Below are 22,517 nucleotides of genomic sequence, written 5' to 3' on the forward strand. Positions count from 1 at the left end.
AGAAAAAGTCTTAGATCCTTGAGATTCAAAATCCTACACAACCAGAATCCACATGTTAACAAAATCCTTAGGTAATTCCTTGGTGTAGTGTAGTTTAAGATGCGCTGCCTTAAATCATGTCTGCATAGGCCTTACCAATATTTGTTCTTATATTTTTTGTTATACATTGGGGAAAACTCCATATGAGCAGGGAGTTTTCTCCCCATTCATCTTGGAAACCTAGAATACTTCCTGGAATATAAGAGGCACTCAAATAATTGTTAAATAAAAAAGTTTTAAGAATTAAAATTCCCCGTATCTCTAATCCCATTTAAAGCAAAACTCCTTTAATTGAATAAACAAACTTAAAACAACGAACCTTAATCCTACTTAAAGCACTATAAAGTGATGCTATAGCATTACTTAATCTCACTTAAAGCAAAATTCCTTTAAATAATTGTCTATATTATTCTAATTATTATTATTCTAATTCCTCTCCTCCTATTCTCTCTGGAACTCTCCCCAATTAGGCTTTTGTCCCTATCACTTCACCAAAACTATCACTATGACCCTCCATATAGGTAAACTCAATGGCCAATTCTCACTTGACCTATCAGGATCTCTTGACACAATCACTTCCTCCTTGAAACACATTCTTCAGTTTTCTACCCACCTCACTGGTCTCTCCTCAATTTCTTCTGCTAACTACTTCATCTTACAGACTTCTAAATAATATTAAATATTCAAGGGCCCAGCCCTTGGACCTCTTCTCTATATATACTCACTTCCTTGGTGACCAAATCCAGTCTCATGACTTCATTTATTTATTTATTTAACTTTGGAGATGGAGTCTCGTTCTGTTACCCAGGCTAGAGTGCAGTGGCATGATCTTGGCTCACTGCAATCTCCACCTCCAGGGTTCAAGCGATTCTCTTGCCTCAACCTCCCAAGTAGCTGGGACTACAGGCGCATGCCACCACACCCGGCTAATTTTTTGTATTTTAGTAGACGCAGGGTTTCACTGTGTTGTCCAGGCTGGTCTTGAACTCCTGACCTCAGGCAATCTGCCCGCCTTGCCCTCCCAAAGTGTGAAGATTACGGCATGAGCCACCGCGCCTGGCCCTCATGACTTTAAATAATATCTTTACCTTCATGACTCCCAAACTTTTATCTCTGCCCCAACCTCTCCCCTTTGTTTCCCCTACTTAGTTATCTAATTCAACTCCAATCTTGCCCCTGCTCCACACTTATTTCACCTAAGGTCTTCCTGAACTCAGTAAATCTTCAATTCCATCCTGTCATTTTATCAGATCAAAACAGTTGGCATCATCCTTAATTCCTCTTCTCTTTCATATCACACACCTGATCCATCAGCAAATTCCACTGGTTCCACCTTCAAAATATATATAGAATCTGATCTCAATTAAGCATCTCTTCCCTTGGGTATACATACAGCTCCCTCACCTCCTTGAAGTCTCTGCTTAATAAATGTCATTAAGTGAAGCCCTCCTTGATCACCCTATATACAACTGCAAGCTCTAGCTCCTGTATTACCTGCTCCACTGCACTTTCCACAGACATATTAAAATATTTTACTCACTTAAATTTTGTCTTTGTCCCCTCCCTCCACAAATGTAAGCTCAAAATCTTCTGTTTACTTGCTATGTCCCCAGGGCCTAGAACAATGTCTCGAAGAATGCCTATAGAAGACACTCAATAAAAATAAAATTTTTTGGATAGAAAAATATTTTCAGACAGTTACAGCAAGAATGCGTTTCCCATAAAAAATCTAATTTGCAAAAAATATTTTGGAAGTATGGAAATATATTTGGAAGTATGGAATACATTTGGATTTGGAAGTATGGAATATATTTGGAAGTATGGAAAATGAAACACATTTTCCCAACATTTACAATGCTACAAAATTTCAGATACCTTTCTTGTTTCAGAATTATTTCTTTTATCAACTATTTCAGAATTACTACATCGGGAACACGCAATACTGTTTAAATTTAATCAGCATTTTAATTTGCTCTTCCATACAGGAAGTTAATACTTACTTGACGATGCCATATCCCAGACTGACTATGATGACCAGGGTTCGAGCCAGTGAGCGTTTCACTGCTGAAAGCAGCTCTGCAAGGATCAAAGCACCTTGGACTATGAAAGAGAAGGGGAGAAATGGCACCATAATCTAGGTTTGGCAACAGGCCAGATGCCAATACTAGACTGCTGCTTTCTACACTCTTCAGAATAAGCATTGATATTAGTCCTGCTAAAATAGAATACCTCTTCCGCAGTTTTTACAGTATACAAGCTGATGCCACTCACAATCTTACTCATGTCTATGTATGGCAATCTGGGTGTGCTCAACTCAGCTCCCTCCCCCACCTGCCCCCAAATTCACTAAAACCCTAATAGAATACCTCACCCTATATGGACAGTTTGTGGCATCAAGACAATTTCCCCCATTTTTAAAAACTGTGAAATACAGCTACACATAGAAAAGCACAAAACACACTCGTGTACACACTTGTTGGCATGTATAGTTTAACTTTTTTCAGATCTATTTTCAAGACCTTTCAAAGACCAGGGAAAATCTTATCAGTTTGTCTCACAATAATAATTATGACTAAATTAAATGGTCTGACAAGAAAAAACTGAAGCAATCACAAAAAACTACAGTATAAAACAACTTCTGTCATTACCGGTTCACCTTACTAAACCGTAAGCACTCTCCTATTTTCTTGATATGACTATATTTTATCAGTTAGATGCACTTTCCCACCACATTTTGAGGTTTTCTAAATCAAGGTGTGTCTTACAATCAGTGACATTTTACAATTAAATTCACAGGTTTACTTTCTTTCTTAGATGTATAATGGTGCCTTAGAAATCAACGGAAATTGAGATTTGATGTTAATAATCATTTCCAAAATGGCCACTACTGTTGTGACTTTTGTGAGCATATTTCAGTAAAATTACTCTTACATCACTGAACTCTTAAGATTAAAAACAAAAGTCAGAATCATAGTGATTCTGCTTAAGATATTGTAATAATTAAGTAATTGAAAAGTTAAGCCTATGTAGTGACTGCTGACCTTAGGAATATTTTCACACATCTCACCTTCCAACCACTCAAACTGGCAAAGATTTTCTGGTTACTTACCAGATTCTCCTTTGTATCGGATATTCTGAAATTCTGCATAGAAGACAGCTTTCTCAAGCATTCCCAGGAAGATGACAGCACCAATCCAAAACTGAATTCTCAGGAGATCTCTCCAGTAGCAGGCAGACCATGCCAGCCACAGAACACCAAACAGGACATATACAATACACATCACCATGAAAAACTGTTATCAAATTGGGTAAAAGATAAAAAGGAGAATTAGGGCCAAGAGCCAAGTCTGTAGATTTAGAATCTATCTATCTATCTATCTATATATATATATATATTTTTTTTTTTTTAAGAGATGGGGATTTGCTAAGTTGCCTAGGATGGTCTTGAACTTCTGGACTCAAGCAATCCTCCATCTCTGCCTCCCAAAGTGTTGGGATTACAGGCATAAGCCACAGCGCCTGTCCTGAATCAATATACAGTCTTATAACAAGTTACAAAAACATATTCTACCTTCTAGTTAAGAAATAATTCTTCCTTTGGAGCTTAACACTAACTAATATGAAAGCATTATCTTGTCTTGAGCAGAGGAAGACTACGTATGAACTTGTCCTCAAGAGCGAATGCTCTCATATGTATATATGTATGTGTGTGTGTGTGTATATATATGTATGTATCACATATGTATACCATATAAAAGGTGCTCTCTATTATACACACACACATATATATGGTATATATAGAGAGCACTCAGCCTGCTCTCCTATCGTAAAAGAGCTTTTTCTGGTCAGGCGTGGTAATTCACACCTGTAATAGTGTTTTGGGAAGCTGAGGCAGGAGGATTGCTTTAGGTCATGAGTTCAAGGCCAGTCTAGGAAACATAGCAAGACTCTGTCCCTACAAAAAATAAAAATTAGGCCAGGCATGGTGGCTCACGCCTGCAATACCAGCAATTTGGGAGGCAGAGGTGGGCAGATTACTTGAGGTCAGGAGTTCAAGACCAACCTGGCCAAAACATGGTGAAACCCCATCTCTACTAAAAATACAAAAATTAGCCAGGCATGGTGGTGCACACCTGTAGTCCCAGCTACTCAGGAGGCTGAGGCAGGAGAATCGCTTGAACCCAGGAGGTGGAGGTTGCAGTGAGCCGAGATCGTGCCATTCCACTCCAGTCTGGGTGACAGAGTGAGACTACGTTTCAAGATAAAAAATAATAAAATAAAATAAAAATTAGCCAGGCATAGTGGCACACGTCTGTTGTCCTAGCTACTTGGGAGGCTAAGGTGGAGGGTAACTTCAGCCTGGAGTTTAAGGCTGCAGTGAGCCATTATCCATTATCATGCCACTGCACTCCAGCCTGGGACACAGAGTGAGACTCTCTTTCTTTTTTTTTTTTTTTAAAGAAGGAGCTATTTCAGCTCACGATCTAAAATTATATAGATGAAGACAACACTGAAGAAGAAAAATGGCATGATGATTAGGATACATCTAGAGGCAAGGAAACACAACAAAATAGGAAAACTATTAAAGGGAAAGGAAGAAGAGAATAATCATGAACAAAGAAAATTGAAAATATATTAAGGATATTCTGAGATACAGATGTATGCACACATACACACATACACACACAAAATGAAGAGAAGGGAGCTTCATCTTTTTGTTAATTTTTTGTTGTTGAGACAGTTTCACTCTGTCGCCCAGGCTGGAGTGCAGTGGCACGATCTCGGCTCACAGCAGCCTCTGTCTCCTGGGTTCAAGCAATTCTGCTTTAGCCTCCCGAGTAGCTGGGATTATACGTGCCTGCCACCATGCCCAGCTAATTTTTGTATTTTTAGTAGAGAAGGGGTTTCACCATGTTGGCCAGGCTGGTCTCAAACTCCCGACCTCAAGTGATCTGCCCGCCTCAGCTTCCCAAAATGTTGGGATTACAGGCATGAGCCAGGGCACCCAGCTTCATTTAGTTAATGTAAGTAGGATCAGAAACGATAGAGTTGTAGTAAAAAGTGCCCCCCTATGCATCCTAGAGAGAATGTGAGATGATCTTTGAGGTATTTCCACAGGTCACTGACCCCTTCATTATATGGATAAGAAAATGAGGCACACAAGGGTATACTGACTCTCTCAAAGTCCCAGTATAATAAGAAATAAATCCAGGACTACAAGCAACATTTTCTGAATTGCATAGGAACAATTAATCAAAAAGAATACTGCCACAAAACATGGGACAATCTTTGAACCCAAAACCATCCAATACTGAGGTTAAATAATATAAAGTCACTTACAATCATCAAGGGATAGTCTTCAAGTGTGAGGTATTCATAGGGACCCTTCACTTCAACAGTCACTGCCAAAACAGAGTCCTTAAAATTAATTTACAGGATGCAGAAATTAAACAAAAATATTGCCTAATATTTGTTTAATGAAATTAGTAAGAATTGCATTGGGTCATTTACTTTTAGGCACTTCAATCCTGGTCAATATTACATTATATTTGTACAGCACTTGGAAAGTCATTAAGTGTTCTCATAGTTCATGCTGTGTCCTGCACAGGCTTCCATGCCTCCACCATAGTCTGAAGTGGGAAGGCTCTTTTGTTTCCATACTCACATCTTAAAAAAGACTAGATTGAATATTTCCTCCACACAGCCTTCTCTGGCTGCCCATCTGGAACAACTCTACACATACTCTAAATTCTAAACATACTTCATATGTACTTTTCCTTACAACACATCAGTAAAATATGTCTTACAGGACTTCCTTTTTACATATTGCCATCTTCTTTGTTTTCTATCTTTCCTCACCTGTATTTTCCTATTGCTTTACTATTTTCTCATGGACTCCAATTTTCTTTTATTGCTACATTCATGTATCATTTTCAGAATGAAGGCATTGGAAAAAAACTTAAAAATTTAAATTAACTCACACAAAAAAATATACCATCCCTGATACAAGATTGAAATCTAGCTTCACAATCAGGTACCCTAGATGCTCACTCCAAAACAAAAATAACTCAAAAGTTCAGATGCTTCGAAGCAAAGCTCCATCCAATAAACACAGAATTGAACTTCCCCAAAACCTGCTAGTTAACATTTTTCAAAGAATTTGTTAATAACAAAGTGTTTAATGAGACAGAAAAAGTAACAGTAATAACATAAATCTGAAAGACATATTTGCCTTAGTAAAGCAAACATTGACTAATTTTAAGATTATCTGTAATTTAAAAAACTATTTCAAGATGGACAATTTTATTATTGTATTGATAAAACAATTTGGATAAATTCTAGGCATAATTAATAAATAAAAATCTGACTTGAGTGGTGATCATCCCTAGAGACAGACTAATAACTGTTCATTCAACAAAAATTCCTTACTAGCTTCTGATATACCATTATTTAAAGTAAACTACATCCAATACTTACATGAAAAAAAGAGCATTCCATAAGAGCAATTATAAAAATTTCAGAGCAGAACTATTATTAAATCTATACCTTCCTAATTCAATAAAAGAGTAAACAAAATAATTAGTACATACTTGGATCATATTCTTTGCTTACTCTATGCCTTGGTCAGCAAAATATAGCACATGGGCCAAATCTGGCCACCAGCTTTTTCTGTTAATAAAGTTTTATTGGAACACAGCCACATCCACTCATTTACATATTGTCTACAGCTGCCTCTGCATCACCTCGCAGAGTTGGGTAGTTATAATAGAGAAAATATTTACTACCTGACTCTTTAAGAAAAAAATCTGTTAGCCCCTGCTCTATGCTAAAATATACATTTACTAAGCACTTATTATTTGACAGGCCTATGGAAAACACAGCAGATAGAAACATGAGTAAGATGTTTTCTGCCATCAAATGGGTAACCACCTTGCAGGGGAGAGGGAGTTGAAAAGCTACATAGAGAACTATCCCTCTCAGCCAGACTAGAAGGATAAGTATGTATTTTCCAGAACAAAGTAAAAAGCCTTCTAGGTAGAGGAAATAACATGAACAAAACAGCTGTGAAAATGTGTGGTCTATTTAAAGAACAAATATAGTCTGAGACTGCACATAATACCATATAGTAGTAGTGTTTTGACATAAGGCAGCAAAAGGTAAACTGGAACAAGTTGTAAAGAGTTTTATAAACCTTGCTGCAAAATGTAGACATTTTATAGGCAATGGGGAGCCATTAAAGGTTTTGATGAAGGGAAGAAAAATGATAAAACTGTATTAGTGACGATGTACCTTCTCCATTCCAAAAAAAGACTGATACTTTTAAAATGAAAAAACAAGGCCAGGTGCAGTGGCTCACACCTGTAATCCCAGCACACTTCGAGGCCAAGGCGGGCAGATTACTTGAAGTCAGGAGTTCAAGACCAGCCTGGCCAACATGGTGAAACTAAAAATACAATCTACTAAATAAAAATCTAGTAGATTTAATAATTTAGCAGATAAATAATAATTTAGTAGGTTGTAAAAATACAATCTACTAAAAATACAAAAATTACCTAGGTGTGATGGTGCAGGCCTGTAATCCCAGCTACTTGGGAGGCTGAGGCAGCAGAATCGCTTGAACCCAGGAGGCAGAGGTTGCAGTGAGCCAAGATCACACCACTACACTCCAGCCTGGGTGACAGAGTGAGAATCTATCTCAAAAAAAAAAAAAGAAAAAGAAACAAAACAAAAAAGGAAATAAGCTCAAAAACAAGACAGACATTTCCAAGAATCAAAACAGAAACTCAGAACAGTGCACAAGGCTGACTCCATGATCATGTTGGGCTCTTGGGCCAAAAGCAGGCTATGGTAGTTGGAAGTGCTGTCCCTATGGGATCTATGGTAGTTGGAAGTACACTACCAATGTACTATGGTAGTATATGGGATCATTGAAGCTAGTAGGTTTCAAAGAAAAAGAAGAGGGACCAGAGCCAGGCTGGATGCATGAAGAAGCTGAAGTAGGGTGGAATACAGCTTCTCTTCCAACCTTTTCAAAGAAAGAAGGTTGAAAATGAATACTGGTAACTGTGCCTTGAGACTATAATCCATTAGAAAGTCATCGGCCTAAAGAGACAGGAGGATACACATGTATCAGTGAAGGGGAGAGGGGCAGGGAGAGAGGGAGAGGGAGGGAGGGAGGAAGAGAAAGAGAGAGAGAGAGAGACAGAGAGAATATGCGTGTGTGTGTCAAAACCAAGCAGTGGTAACCCAGAAGTTCAACAATGATTTAATGTTAGATCAGTTAATGTAATGTATGACATTAACTTATTAAATGAGAAAGCCCATATGATCATTTAAATCAGTACAATTAAACTATTTGATAAAGCTAAGTATTCATTCTCAACATTTTTTTAAAAAAGGAAACTATTCTCATTAAACTAGGAATAGAAAGGAACATCCTTAACCAAATGAAGAATATTTCAAAAGTTCTACAGTAAACATAGTACTTAATGGTGAAATATACCAATACAGCCAGTAAAGTCAGGAGCGAATTAACAGTGGCTGCCATCATTGTTTCTATTCCATATTCTGCTTAAGAAAGCAGGGTAGGAAAGGGCCGGGCACGGTGGCTCACCCCTGTAATCCCAGCCCTTTGGGAGGCCAAGGCAGGCGGATCATGAGGTCAGGAGATCGAGACCATCCTGGCTAACACAGTGAAACCCCATCTCCACTAAAAAATACAAAAAAATTAGCTGGGTGTGGTGGTGGGTGCCTGTAGTCCCAGCTACTGCGGAGGCTGAGGCAGAAGAATGGCATGAACCCAGGGGGCGGAGCTCGCAGTGAGCCGAGATTGCGCCACTGCACTCTAGCCTGGGCGACAGAGCGAGACTCCGTCTCAAAAAAAAAAATAACAAAAAAAAAAAAAAAAAAAAAAAAAAAGCAGGGGAGGAATGGAAATTGCAAAAATACAAAGAAGAAACAAAGCGGGAAACCACAGGAAACAGACCAGTTAGGAAGTTCTTGCAAATTCCAGGTAAAAGATGATGACTCTATGAACTAGGCAGCAACCTTGGAAAGGAGAACACTTAAATTCTTGAGACATTAAAAACTACCAATGTTAATTAATTTTTTTTTTTTGAGACGGAATTTCGTCTTGTTGCCCAGGCTGGAGTGGAATGGCGCGATCTCGGCTCACCAGAACCTCCATCTCCCGGGTTCAAGTGATTCTCCTGCCTCAGCCTCCTGAGTAGCTGGGATTACAGGCATGTGCCACCACACTGAGCTAATTTTGTATTTTTAGTAGAGACGGGGTTTCTCCATGTTGGTCATGCTGGTCTTAAACTCCTGACCTCATGTGATCTGCCTGCCTCAGCCTCCCAAAGTGCTGGGATTACAGGCATGAGCTACCACGCCCCGGCCAATGTTAATTAATTTAAAATTTCCTTATCTCTGGCTTGGTGACCAAGTTTTGACAATTCTAGTTCAGAATACTGAAAACATGTTAGTAACTAAAAATTTTAAAAGCAGGAGTGTCAAATGAAGGAAACAGAAATCTGATACCCATAATACCTAATAAAAAAGCATATGTAAAGTACATGAATGACATAACCAGATAATAACATAACCATTAAAAAAAAAACTGAACTTACTGGTAAAAAGATTACTCAGTGAATTTTCTTTTGATGATTCCTTTGAGGATGAAATGCCAATATGTACAATAAATATGTATGGTGCATCTTGCCAAGTTTGCAATGGTTCATGCATTGCCTAGAAAGGGAAAAGGGCATCACATCTGTAAATCTTAAGAATTAAGAGCACAAATTAATAATACAATATGCAAATTTTGCTCCAGAATGTGCCCAGAAATATGGTAAAGTCCTTCTCCTTCATTCATTGAAACATTAGGCACAACAAACCAAACAAGCCTAGTGCATAAAGTAGGCTAGATTATGAATTACTAAAAGGCAAGATACCATGTCTTATACACAAAAATCACATTTAACATATTTTTTTAATGAGGAAACCCCCAACTAAAATCACTAAATTTAATCTCTGTTTAAGCCATACTAGGATACTAGTTTGTGTTTTATGCAGACATTACAAAGGAATTTAAATAATTATGTAAATCACCTTAAACAAAAATTAATGATGGTATCAGTAAAATGAATTCTAATCACCAATTCCTGAATCTAATCCCTTTGTTCAACATGCTTCCCAAGAATATCAGAATTTCTGCTGACATGGTCTCACATTTGTATCAAAAATTTAACCTTGAGCTAGTCTATGTGGTAAGCAAGAGTCACTACCCCTCAAAGTCAAGGAAGACAAATTAACAGTCTCCAAGTCCTTGACTTTGAGGGGTAGTGACTCTTGCTTTTCACATAGACTAGAGTCTTCACAAACATAAGACTAAGATACAATGATAAAGATGAACACAGAAAATAACTGGCTTCTTCTTCCTTGGAATTGCAATTCACTACCATCTGGTCTTAAAAGGAGAAACGTTTATCCAGAAATCTCTGGGTAAGCTTCTATGATCTGTGAACCCCCCAAAATGAATAGCTGATTTTTTATGTTTATGCATTTTCCTGTGGAGCCATAGTTCTCCTCAAATGGTTAAAATATCCCACAACCAAGAAAAGGCTTAGTTCAAAAATTATATTCCATGATAAAAATCCATGTCAAACAAAGCAGACTAAACAATTCTCCAGATATCCATTTACAAGGTTATCTTAGTAGAATTTAAGAATATAAATGCCTTCCTAATCATACATTGATTTATCTCCGCCTAATAGTCTCTGACGAGACTCACGACCAATTTGTGAGAAAACTTTACAGCTTCAAAGTTATGGGTAATACATGTCTGATTAGCCATACAGAACCTTTCCTGAACTTACTTACTCATCAACCTATAAAATGCTGGTGTAATAACCTGCTCTATTAATCACATATGTCTTAAAACCACCTCTTACAAATTCCAAAATAAATTGATCAACTCTCATATTCCAGGATTTGAGAAAGTTTATACTTAACTCTGGAATGCAGACATTCTGACCCTGTAAAAATAACATTTATATGCCAGATAACTCTGTTAAGCATATGACATTTATTACTTTTTTTTTTTTTTTTTTTTTTTTTGAGGCAGAGTCTCGCTCCATCGCCCAGGCTGTAGTAGTGCAATCTTCGCTCACTGTGACCTCTGCCTCCCGGGTTCAAGCAATTCTCCTGCCTCAGCCTCCCAAGTAGCTGGGATTATAGGCGCATGACACCACACCCAGCTAATTTTTTTTTTTTTTTTGTATTTTTGGTAGAGACGGGGTTTCAGCATGTTGGCCAGCCTGGTCTTCAACTCCTGACCTCAGGTGATCCACCCACCTTGGCCTCCCTAAGTGCTAGGATTAAGGTGTGAGCCACCACGCCCCGGCCCATTTACTACATTTTTAAATCCTCACAGCAGCCCTATCAGATAGGTATTATTATTAACTCGTTTGTAAACTAAGGTAAATTTTATACAACATAAAATTCACAATTTTAATGCGTATAAATCAATGGTATGTGGTACAAGCACAATGATGTGCAAATATCACCTCTATCTAGTTCCAAAACATTTTCATCAACCGAAAAGGAGACCCTGCACTCATTAAGCAGTAGCTCCCCATTTCTTCCTCCTCTCACCACTTGCAACTACTTATTTACTTCCTGTCTCCACGGAGTCATCTATTATGGTCATTTCATAAAAATGTGTCTAGCTTCTCTCACTTAACATAATGTTTTCAGGGTTCATCTATATTGCTGTATGTATCAGTGCTTCATTCATTTTTTTCTTTTTGAGTTGAAGGAATTGGCAAATATTTTATTGATCATGGTTAACTGTTTTCTAAGTACTGAGACCCAAGTTTTTTTTTTTTTTTTATATACTTTAAGTTCTAGGGTACATGTGCACAACGTGCAGGTTTGTTACACAGGTATACATGTGCCATGTTGGTTTGCTGCACCCATTAACTCGTCATTTACATTAGGTATTTCTCCTAATGCTATCCCTCACCCAGCCCCCGACCCGACGACAGGCCCCGTTGTGTGGTGTTCCCTGCCCTGTGTCCAAGTGTTCTCATTGTTCAGTTCCCACCTGTGAATGAGAACATGTGGTGTTTGGTTTTCTGTCCTTGAGAGAGTTTGCTCAGAATGATGCTTTCCAGCTTCATCCATGTCCCTACAAAGGACATGAGCTCATCCTTTTTTATGGCTGCATAGTATTCCATGGTGTATATGTGCCACATTTTCTTAATCCAGTCTATCATTGATGGACATTTGGGTTGGTTCCAAGTCTTTGCTATTGAGAACAGTGCTGCAATAAACATACATGTGCATGTGTCTTTATACTAGCATGATTTATAATCATTCGGGTATACACCCAGTAATGGGATGGCTGGGTCAACTGGTATTTCTAGTTCTAGATCCTTGAGGAATCGCCATACTGTCTTCCACAATGGCTGAACTAGTTTACACCCCCACCAACAGTGTAAAAGTGTTCCTATTTCTCCACATCCTCTCCAGCACCTGTTGTTTCCTGACTTTTTAATGATCACCATTCTAACTGGTGTGGGATGGTATCTCATTGTGGTTTTGATTTGCATTTCTCTGATGACCAGTGATGATGAGCATTTTTTCATGTGTCTGTTGGCTGCATAAATGTCTTCTTCCGAAAAGTGTCTGTTCATATCCTTTGTCCACTTTTTGATGGGGTTGATTTTTTCTTGTAAATTTGTTTAAGTTCTTCATAGATTCTGGATATTTAGCCCTTTGTCAGATGGGTGAATTGTAAAAATTTTCTCCTATTCTGCAGGTTGCCTGTTTACTCTGATGGTAGTTTCTTTTGTTGTGCAGAAGCTCTTTAATTAGATCCGATTTATCTATTTTGGCTTTTGTTGCCATTGCTTTTGGTGTTTTAGTCATGAAGTCCTTGCCTATGCCTATGTCCTGAATGGTATTGCCTAGGTTTTCTTCTAGGGTTTTTATGGTTTTAGGTCTAACATTTAAGTCTTTAATCCATCTTGAATTAATTTTTATATAAGGTGTAAGGAAGGGATCCAGTTTCAGCTTTCTACATATGGCTAGCCAGTTTTCCCAGCACCATTTATTAAATAGGGAATCCTTTCCCCATTTCTTGTTTTTGTCAGGTTTGTCAGAGATCAGATAGTTGTAAATGTGTGGTGTTATTTCTGAGGCCTCTGTTCTGTTCCATTGGTCTATGTGTCTGTTTTGGTCCCAGTACCATGCTGTTTTGGTTACTGTAGCCTTGTGGTATAGTTTGAAGTCAGGTAGCATGATGCCTCCAACTTTGTTCTCTTTGCTTAGGATTGTCTTGGCAATGCGGGCTCTTTTTTGGTTCCATATGAACTTTAAAGTATTTTTTTCAATTCTGTGAAGAAAGTCATTGGTAGCTTGATGGGGATGGCACTGAATCTATAAATTACCTTGGGCAGTATGGCCATTTTCACAATATTGATTCTTCCTATACATGAGCATGGAATGTTCTTCCATTTGTTTGTGTCCTCTTTTATTTCTTTGAGCAGTGGTTTGTAGTTCTCCTTGAAGAGGTTCTTCACATCCCCTGTAAATTGGATTCCTAGGTATTTTATTCTCTTTGTAGCAATTGTGAATGGGACTTCACTCATGATTTGGCTGTTTGTTTGTTATTGGTGTACAGGAATACTTGTGATTTTTGCACATTGATTTTCTATCCTGAGACTTTGCTGAAGTTGCTTATCAGCTTAAGGAGATTTTGGGCTGAGATGATGGGGTTTTCTAAATATACAATCATGTCATCTGCAAACAGGGACAATTTGACTTCCTCTTTTCCTAATTGAATACACTTTATTTCTTTCTCTTGCCTGATTGTCCTGGCCAGAACTTCCAACACTATGTTGAACAGGAGTAGTGAGAGGACATCCCTGTCTTCTGCCAGTTTTCAAAGGGAATGCTTCCAGTTTTTGCCCATTCAGTATGATATTGGCTGTGGGTTTGTCATAAATAGCTCTTATTATTTTGACATACGTTCCATCAATACTTAGTTTATTGAGAGTTTTTAGCATGAAGGGCTGTTGAATTTTGTCAAAGGCCTTTTCCGCATCTATTGAGATAATCATGTGGTTTTTGTCTTTGGTTCTGTTTATGTGATGGATTACATTTGTTGATTTGCATATGTTGAACCACCCTTCATCCCAGGGATGAAGCCAACTTGATCTTGGTGGACGTGCTTTTTGATGTGCTGCTGGATTCAGTTTGCAAGTATTTTATTGAGGATTTTTGCATTGATGTTCATCAGGGATATTGGTCTAAAATTCTCTCTTTTTGTTGTGTCTCTGCCAGGCTTTGGTATCAGGATGATGCTGGCCTCATAAAATTAGTTAGGGAGGATTCCCTCTTTTTCTATTGATTGGAATAGTTTCAGAAGGAATGGTACCAGCTCCTCTTTGTGCCTCTGGTAGAATTCGGCTGTGAATCCATCTGCTCCTGGACTTATTTTAGTTGGTAGGCTATTAATTATTGCCTCAATTTCAGAACCTGTTATTGATCTATTCAGAGATTCAACTTCTTCCTGGTTTAGTCTTGGGAGGGTGTATGTGTCCAGGAATTTATCCATTTCTTCTGGATTTTCTAGTTTATTTGTGTGGAGATGTTTATAGTATTCTGATGGTAGTCTGTATTTCTGTGGGATCAGTAGTGATATCCCCTTTATCATTTTTTATTGCATCTATTTGATTCTTCTCTCTTTTCTTCTTTATTAGTCTTGCTAGAAGTCTATTTGGTTGATCTTTTCAAAAAACCAGTTCCTGGATTCACTGATTCTTTTGAAGAGTTTTTTGTGTCTCTATGTCCATCAGTTCTGCTCTCATCTTAGTTATTTCTTGTCTTCTAGTAGCTTTTGAATTTGTTTGCTCTTGCTTCTCTAGTTCTTTTAATTGTGATGTTAGGGTGTCAATTTTAGATCTTTCCTGCTTTCTCTTGTGGGCATTTAGTGCTATAAATTTCCCTCTACACACTGCTTTGAATGTGTCCCAGAGATTCTGGTATGTTGTGTCTTTGTTCTCATTGGTTTCAAAGAACATCTTTATTTCTGCCTTCATTTCGTTATTTATCCAGCAGTCATTCAGAAGCAGCTTGTTCAGTTTCCATGTATTTGTGTGGTTTTGAGTGAGTTTCTTAATACTGAGTTCTAATTTGATTGCACTGTCGTCTGAGAGACTGTTGTGACTTCTTTTACATTTGTTGATGAGTGCTTTACTTCCAACTATGTGGTCAATTTTGGAATAAGTGTGATGTGGTGCTGAGAAGCATGTACATTCTGTTGATTTGGGGTGGAAAGTTCTGTAGATGTCTATTAGGTCTGCTTGGTGCAGAACTGAGTTCAAGTCCTGGATATCCTTGTTAACCTTCTGTCTTGTTGATCTAATATTGACAATGGGTGTTAAAGTCTCCCATTATTATTGTGTGCGAGTCTAAGTCTCTTTGTAGGTCTCTAAGGACTTGCTTTATGAATCTGGGCGCTCCTGTATTGCGTGAATTTATATTTAGGATAGTTAGCTCTTCTTGTTGAATTGACCCCTTTACCATTATGTAATGGCCTTGTCTCTTTTGATCTTTGTTGGTTTAAAGTCTGTTTTATCAGAGACTAGAATTGGAACCCCTGCTTTTTTTTTTTTGCTTTCCATTTGCTTGGTAGATCTTCCTCCATCCCTTTATTTTGAACCTATGTTTGTCTCTGCACGTGAGATGGGTCTCCTGAATACAGCACACCGATGGGTCTTGACTCTTTATCCAATTTGCCAGTCTCTGTCTTTTAATTGGGGCACTTAGCCCGTCTATATTTAAGGTTAATATTGTTATGCGTGAATTTCATCCTGTCATTATGATGCTAGCGGGTTATTTTGCCCATTAGTTGATGCAGTTTCTTCCTAGCATCGATGGTCTTTACAATTTGGCATGTTTTTCAAGTGGCTGGTACTGGTTGTTCCTTTCCACGTTTAGTGCTTCCTTCAGGAGCTCTTGTAGGGCAGGCCTGGTAGTGACAAAATCTCTCAGCATTTGCTTGTCTGTAAAGGATTTTATTTCTCCTTCGCTTATGAAGCTTAGTTTGGCTGGATATGAAATTCTGGATTGAAAATTATTTAAGAATGTTGAATATTGGCCCCCACTAACAGATTCTCTGTTACTCTGATGGCCTTCCCTTTGTGGGTAACCTGACCTTTCTCTCTGGCTGCCCTTAACATTTTTTTCCTTCATTTCAACCTTGGTGAATCTGACAATTATGTGTCTTGGGGTTGCTCTTCTTGAGGAGTGAGTATCTTTGTGGTGTTCTCTGTATTTCCTGAATTTGAATGTTGGCCTGCCTTGTTGGTGGGGGAAGTTCTCCTAGATAATATCCTGAAGAGTGTTGTCCAGCCTGGTTCCATTCTCCCCGTCACTTTCATGTACACCAATCAGATGTAGATTTGGTCTTTTCACACAGTCCCATATTTCTTGGAGGCTTTGTTCATTTCTTTTTACTCTTTCTTTAAACTTCTCTTCTCGCTTCATTTCATTAATTTGATTTTCAATCACTGATACCCTTTCTTCCACTTGATCGAATCAGCTACTGAAGCTTGTGCATGCATCACATAGTTCTCGTGCCATGGTTTTCAGCTCCATCAGGTCATTTAAGGTCTTCTCTACACTATTTATTCTAGTTAGCCATTCGTCTAATCTTTTTTCAAGGTTTTTAGCTTCCTTGTGATGGGTTCGAACATCCTCCTTTAGCTCGGACAGGTTTGTTATTACCGACCATCTGAAGCCTACTTCTGTCAACTCGTCAAATTCATTCTCTGTCCACCTTTGTTCCGTTGCTGGCGAGGAGCTGCAATCCTTTGGAGGAGAAGAGGTGCTCTGGTTTTTAGAATTTTCAGCTTTTCTGCTCTGGTTTCTCCCCATCTTTGTGGTTTTATCTACCTTTGGTCTTTGATGTTGGCAACCTACAGATGGGGTTTTGGTGTGGATGTCCTTTTTATTGATGTTGATGCTATTCTTTTCTGTTAGTTTTCCTTCTAAGAGTCAGGTTACTCAGCTGCAGGTCTGTTGGAGTTTGCTGGAGATCCACTCCACACCCTGTTTGCCTGGGTATCACCAGAGGAGGCTGCAGAACAGCAAATATTGTTACCTGATCCTTCCTCTGGAAGCTTCGTCTCAGAGGGACACCCGGCTGTATGAAGTGTCAGTTGGCCCCTACTGGGAGGTGTCTCCCAGTTAGGCCACATGGGGGTCAGGGACCCACTTGAGAAGGCAGTCTGTCCATTATCAGAGCTCAAACACTGCTGGAAGAACCACTGCTCACTTCAGAACCACAGCTCTGAAGTCAGAGCTGTCAGACAGGGACGTTTAAGTCTTCAGAAGTTTCTCCTGCCTTTTGTTCAGCTATGCCCTGCCCCCAGAGGTGGAGTCTACAGAGGCAGGCAGGCCTCATTGAGCTGTGGTGGGCTCCACCCAATTCGAACTTCCTGGCCGCTTTGTTTACCTACTCAAGCCTCAGCAATGGCGACGCCCCTTCCCCAGCCTGGCTGCCACCTCGCAGTTTGATTTGGGACTGCTGCACTAGCAGTGAGCAAGGCTCTGTGGGCGTGGGACCTGCTGAGCCAGGTGCGGGATATAATCTCCTGGTGTGCTGTTTGCTAAGACTGTTGGAAAAGTGCAGTATTAAGGCAGGAGTGTCCCAATTTTCCTGGTACAGTCTGTCACGGCTTCCCTTGGCTAGGAAAGGGAAATCCCCCGACCCCTTGCACTTCCTGGGTGAGGCAATGCCCCACCCTGCTTCGGCTTGCCCTCCGTGGGCTGCACCCACTGTCCAACCAGTCCCAGTGAGATGAACCAGGTACCTCAGTTGGAAATGCAGAAATCACCCGTCTTCTGCATCGATCATGCTGGGAGCTGCAGACAGAGCTGTTCCTATTTGGCCATCTTGGAATCCAGCTCCCATTCATTTTTATAGATGAATGATATTCCATTTTATGGACATACAACATTTTACTTTTTCATTTCTGCTTGTAGTGTGAGATTTGTGAGCCTCTCAATCTTTCTGAAATTCATACTTTCATCAAATTTGGGAAGTTTCTGGGCATTATTCCTTCAAATATTTTTTCCATACCTTTCTCCCTCTCTTCTCCCTCTGATGAATTCCTATTATGTGGATGTTGATACACTTGAGGGTGTCCCATAGGTCTCTCAGGCTCGTCTTCATTCTTTTTGTCATTTTTATCTCTATGTTCTCCTGGTTTCCTTTAGTTTCTTCATCCATGGTTTTCTTTTATTTTTAGCTCTTTGAGTATATTTAAGACAGTTCACTTAAAATCTTTGGTCTGGTAAGTCTAATGCTGAGGCTTCCTCTTCAAAGCATGTATATTTTTTTAATCCTGTAAATATGTCATACTTTGTTTCTGTGCATGCCTCATAATTTTCCACTGAAAACTGAATGTTATAAAGTGGCAACTCTGGAAACCACAATCTGCCCCCTCCTTGGGGTTTGTTAGCTGGTAATAATAGTATGGGTTATGTCTCTTTTGCTTAGTAAGTTTTCTAAACCATTTTTGTAAAGTCTCTATTCTTAGACCTGTGTGGCTGCTGGAGTCTATATTCCTTTAGCTTAGTGGTCAGCTAGTGTTTTGACAAAGATTTCTTAAACACCAGGAGCCAAAGACGAAAAAGAACAGAATATTCTCCCAGTCTTTGCACCCTGGGGCAATCCCTCAACGTTTAGCTGGGCCAATTAAAGCCATTCCTTAGTCTTCACTTTTGCTTGTACAGAGCCTGAAAGTCAGCCAGAATGAAAGCTTAGGGTCATCTAAGGTCTTTTCTGATCATATGTCCAGTCCTGAGAATATATATGGCTTTCTTCATAGCTCAATATACACAGAAGCTTTAAAAAGCCTTGTTCTCCCACAAATCTCCTTTCTGGACCCTTTCCTTCTCATGCTTGACAGTCTCTCTATTGCTCATCCCCACTGTTATCCCCTTCCATATGCACACAATAATTTTGCATTCAAATGCTTTTGGCAAACACAACCCAGGAAGCCACTCCAGCCCTGGGAACACTCTAAGTTGGGGAAAACAAAGTTAAGTCCTCACAAGGGTCCTTCAGGGAGCCTCCAGGCAGGTGAAAACACACAATGGCAAGTCTTTAAGAAAAAGGTCTGTATTCGTTCCCCTGGCACTAGCAACCTGCACCACGACTGCAGGTTGCCATCTTCCTGCCTCTGAACTGGGAAGGAGGATATGGTAAACAAATTACAATATCACAGCACTTTCTTAATGTAATGTAGCAGCTTCTTTCTTTGTTGAACTTTTTCCTTATTAAGTTTTGGTTAAATTTCAAAGTTCTGTGAAAGTTGAATGTGATAGTTTTCATCAGCTTACTAGTTGCTTTTGTGGAGGCATGGAGACCTGGACCTCGCTACTCCACAATTCTTGGTAATATCATTCCTATTAGCTCCATTTTATTATGTAAGAAACTGAAGCACAATAACATTTCCAAGTGAAATATTAAGTTGTGAAGTTGGGATTTCAAAATCTAGGACATCTGACCCCAGAGCCTGGGCTCTTAACTACCATCTCAACTATTAATTATTTTGTTCTCCATAACAAAACTATTTTTTTCTTTTTTTTTTCTTTTTCACGGTCTACCACTAGCTTGTGAACAGAATTATTTTTAAAGCACTGTCTTCATGGTATGATCTCAAAATTGTAAGTGCCCCTCAACAGAACTTTTTAACCCCATGAGTAAGGTAATTAAAGCTACAAGTGACAATCCAGTTATTGATGCTGTCAGATAGACAGCCTACAAGAGTAGTTTTGTTTCCAAAACATTCTATTTTTGATTAAGCACTGCATTGTCAAAACTGCAATTGTTACAAAACTAAACATACTCTTACCATACAATCTAGCAATCATGCTCCTTGATAGTTACCCAAATGAGTTGAAAACTTATGTCCACATAAAAGCCTGGACACAAATGTTTACAACAGTTTTATCTATAATTGTTATAACTTGAAAGCAATCAAGATGTCCTTCAATAGATGAATGGATAAACTGTGATATATCCAAACAATGGAATATGATTCAGCACTAAAAAGAAATGAACTATCAAGCCACCAGAAGACATGGAGGAACCTTAAATGCATATTACTAAGTGAAAGAAGCCAATCTAAAAAGGTCACATATTTGTACAATTCCAACCAGATGACATTCTGGAAAAGGCAAAACTATGAAGATAGTAAAAAGATCAGTGATTGCCAGGAGTTCAAGGGGAAGGGAGAGATGAACAGACAGAGCACAGAGGATTTTTAGGCACTGAAACTATTCTGTATGATACTACAAAGGTGAAGATGCCTTTACACATTTATCAAAATTCATACAATGTACAATGCAGAGTGAACCTTAATGTAAACTACAGACTTTGATTGATAATAACATGTCAACGTGATTCATCAGTTTTAACAGTGTGCCATGGTGTTGCAGTATGTTGACAATGGGGGAGGCTAAGTGTACAGGTATAGACACAGCATGTGGGAGGTCTCCTTTTTTTTTTTTTTTTTTTTGAGACAGAGTCTTGCTTTATTGCTTAGACTGGAGTATAGTGGCATGATCATGGCTCACTGCAGCCTTGACCTCCTGGGCTCAAATGATCCTCACTTCAGCCTCCCCTGTAGCGGTGACATAGACATGCACAACCATGCTGGGTAAATTGGGGTTTTTTTTTTTTTAAGACGGAGTTTTGCTCTTGTCGCCCAGGCTGGAATGCAATGGCGTGATCTTGGCTCACGGCAACCTCCACCTCCCAGGTTCAAGCCATTCTCCTGCCTCAGCCTCCCAAGTAGCTGGGATTACAGGCATGTGCCACCATGCCCAGCTAATTTTATATTTTTAGTAGAAACGGTTTTCTCCACGTTGGTCAGGTTGGTCTTGAACTCCTGACCTCAGGTGATCTGTCTGCCTGGGCCTCCTAAAGCGCTGGGATTACAGATGTGAGCCACCGCACCCGGCCAACTTTTGCTTTTTGTAGAGATAGGGTCTCAAATGTTTTCCAGGCTGCTCTTGAACTACTGGGTTCAAGTGATCCTCCCACCTTGGCCTCCCGAAGTGCTGGAATTATAGGCATAAGCCACTGCACTGGCCTCTCTGTACCTTTTACTCAATTCTGCTGTGAACCTAAAACTGCTCTAAACAATAAACTCTATTAATTTTTTAAAATTATTTTAAATGTATCACATTATTGCTTAAATCCAAAAAACTGATGTTAATCAAAATATTGAAGTGTTCTCTTTTATCAGTCTTTCCTTAGAAGAAGGGACATGCAGAGGACCTTTCTTCCATAAACATATAGGTTTTTTTTTTTTTTTTTTTTTTAGATGGAGTCTTGCTCTGTTGCCCAGGCTGGAGTGCAGTGGAACGATCTTGGCTCAATGTAATCTCTGTCTCCTGGGTTCAAGGGATTCTCCTACCTCAGCCTCCCAAGTAGCTGGGATTATAGGTGTGTGCCACCACACCCAGCTAATTTTTTGTTGTTGTTGTTATTTTTAGTTGAGACGACGTTTCACCATGTTGGCCAGGCTGATCTTGAACTCCTGACATCAGGTGATCCACCCACCTTGGCATCCCAAAGTGCTGGGATCACAGGTGTGATCCACCACACCCGGCCCATAAACATATATGTTTAATCAGAGCTTTAATGAAATAGGATGGAGGTACTGAATTTGTGAGTATCCTTTTTGCTTTTTTGAGACAGAGTCTCATTTTGTCACCCAGGCTGGAATGCAGTGGTGCAATCATGGCTCACTACAACCTCTGCTTTTTGGGCTCAAGTGATTCTCAGGCCTCATGCACCCAAGTAGCTGGGATTACAGGGGTACCCCACCACACCAAGCTAATTTTTGCATTTTTAGTAGAGACAGAGTTTTGCCATGTTGACCAGACTGGTCTCAAACCCTGGCTTCAAGTGATTCACCCACCTTGGGCCTAAAAAAGTGCTGAGATTACCACTGAACCCAGCCTGTGAATATTCTTTAAATAGGATTATAAGGTATTTGCCTTGGACCAAATTTTCAGGAAGAAAGATCAAAAGATAGATAATTCTTTCATTTCTTTTGACTATATTTTGACTAAGTATTCCTAAATATTACTTGTGGTATTCAACAGGCTCACCTTTCAGCCAGTTTTAATCACTGTAACAAGACTCAAGCCTTGAGTAGAACTCGAAGTATGCTGTGCACAGAAGACAACTGAAGAAAGCACAAGTGCCAATATCCATATAAATGAAGGTTCACCTTCGACAATAATTTTTTTGCTGTTGTTTTTGTTTTAGAGACAAGGTATGGCTCTATCGCCTAGAGTGAAGTGGTGTGACTTTGACTCACTGCAACCTCTGCCTCCCAGGCCCAAGCCATCCTCCCACTTCAGTCTCCCAAGTAGCTGGGACT

The 22,517-nt window shown here is 39.3% G+C and overlaps 1 protein-coding gene across 5 annotated transcripts in view; it reads right to left on the reverse strand.

Annotated features, from left to right (window-relative positions):
- Window positions 1–22,517, reverse strand: part of TMEM87A (transmembrane protein 87A) — a 63,018-nt gene that overhangs the window by 24,350 nt on the left and 16,151 nt on the right. For all 5 annotated transcript variants that reach the window (XM_054452094.2, XM_054452092.2, XM_054452093.2 and 2 more), the window contains exons 7-10: window positions 9,669–9,786; window positions 5,380–5,441; window positions 3,149–3,332; window positions 2,040–2,139 (exon numbers count right to left, since the gene is read on the reverse strand). In XM_054452094.2, coding sequence (XP_054308069.1) covers window positions 2,040–2,139; window positions 3,149–3,332; window positions 5,380–5,441; window positions 9,669–9,786 — 464 coding nt within the window. The remainder of the gene's footprint in view (window positions 1–2,039; window positions 2,140–3,148; window positions 3,333–5,379; window positions 5,442–9,668; window positions 9,787–22,517) is intronic.

Source organism: Pongo pygmaeus, chromosome 16 (assembly GCF_028885625.2).
Source record: "Pongo pygmaeus isolate AG05252 chromosome 16, NHGRI_mPonPyg2-v2.0_pri, whole genome shotgun sequence".
Taxonomy (NCBI): domain Eukaryota; kingdom Metazoa; phylum Chordata; class Mammalia; order Primates; family Hominidae; genus Pongo; species Pongo pygmaeus.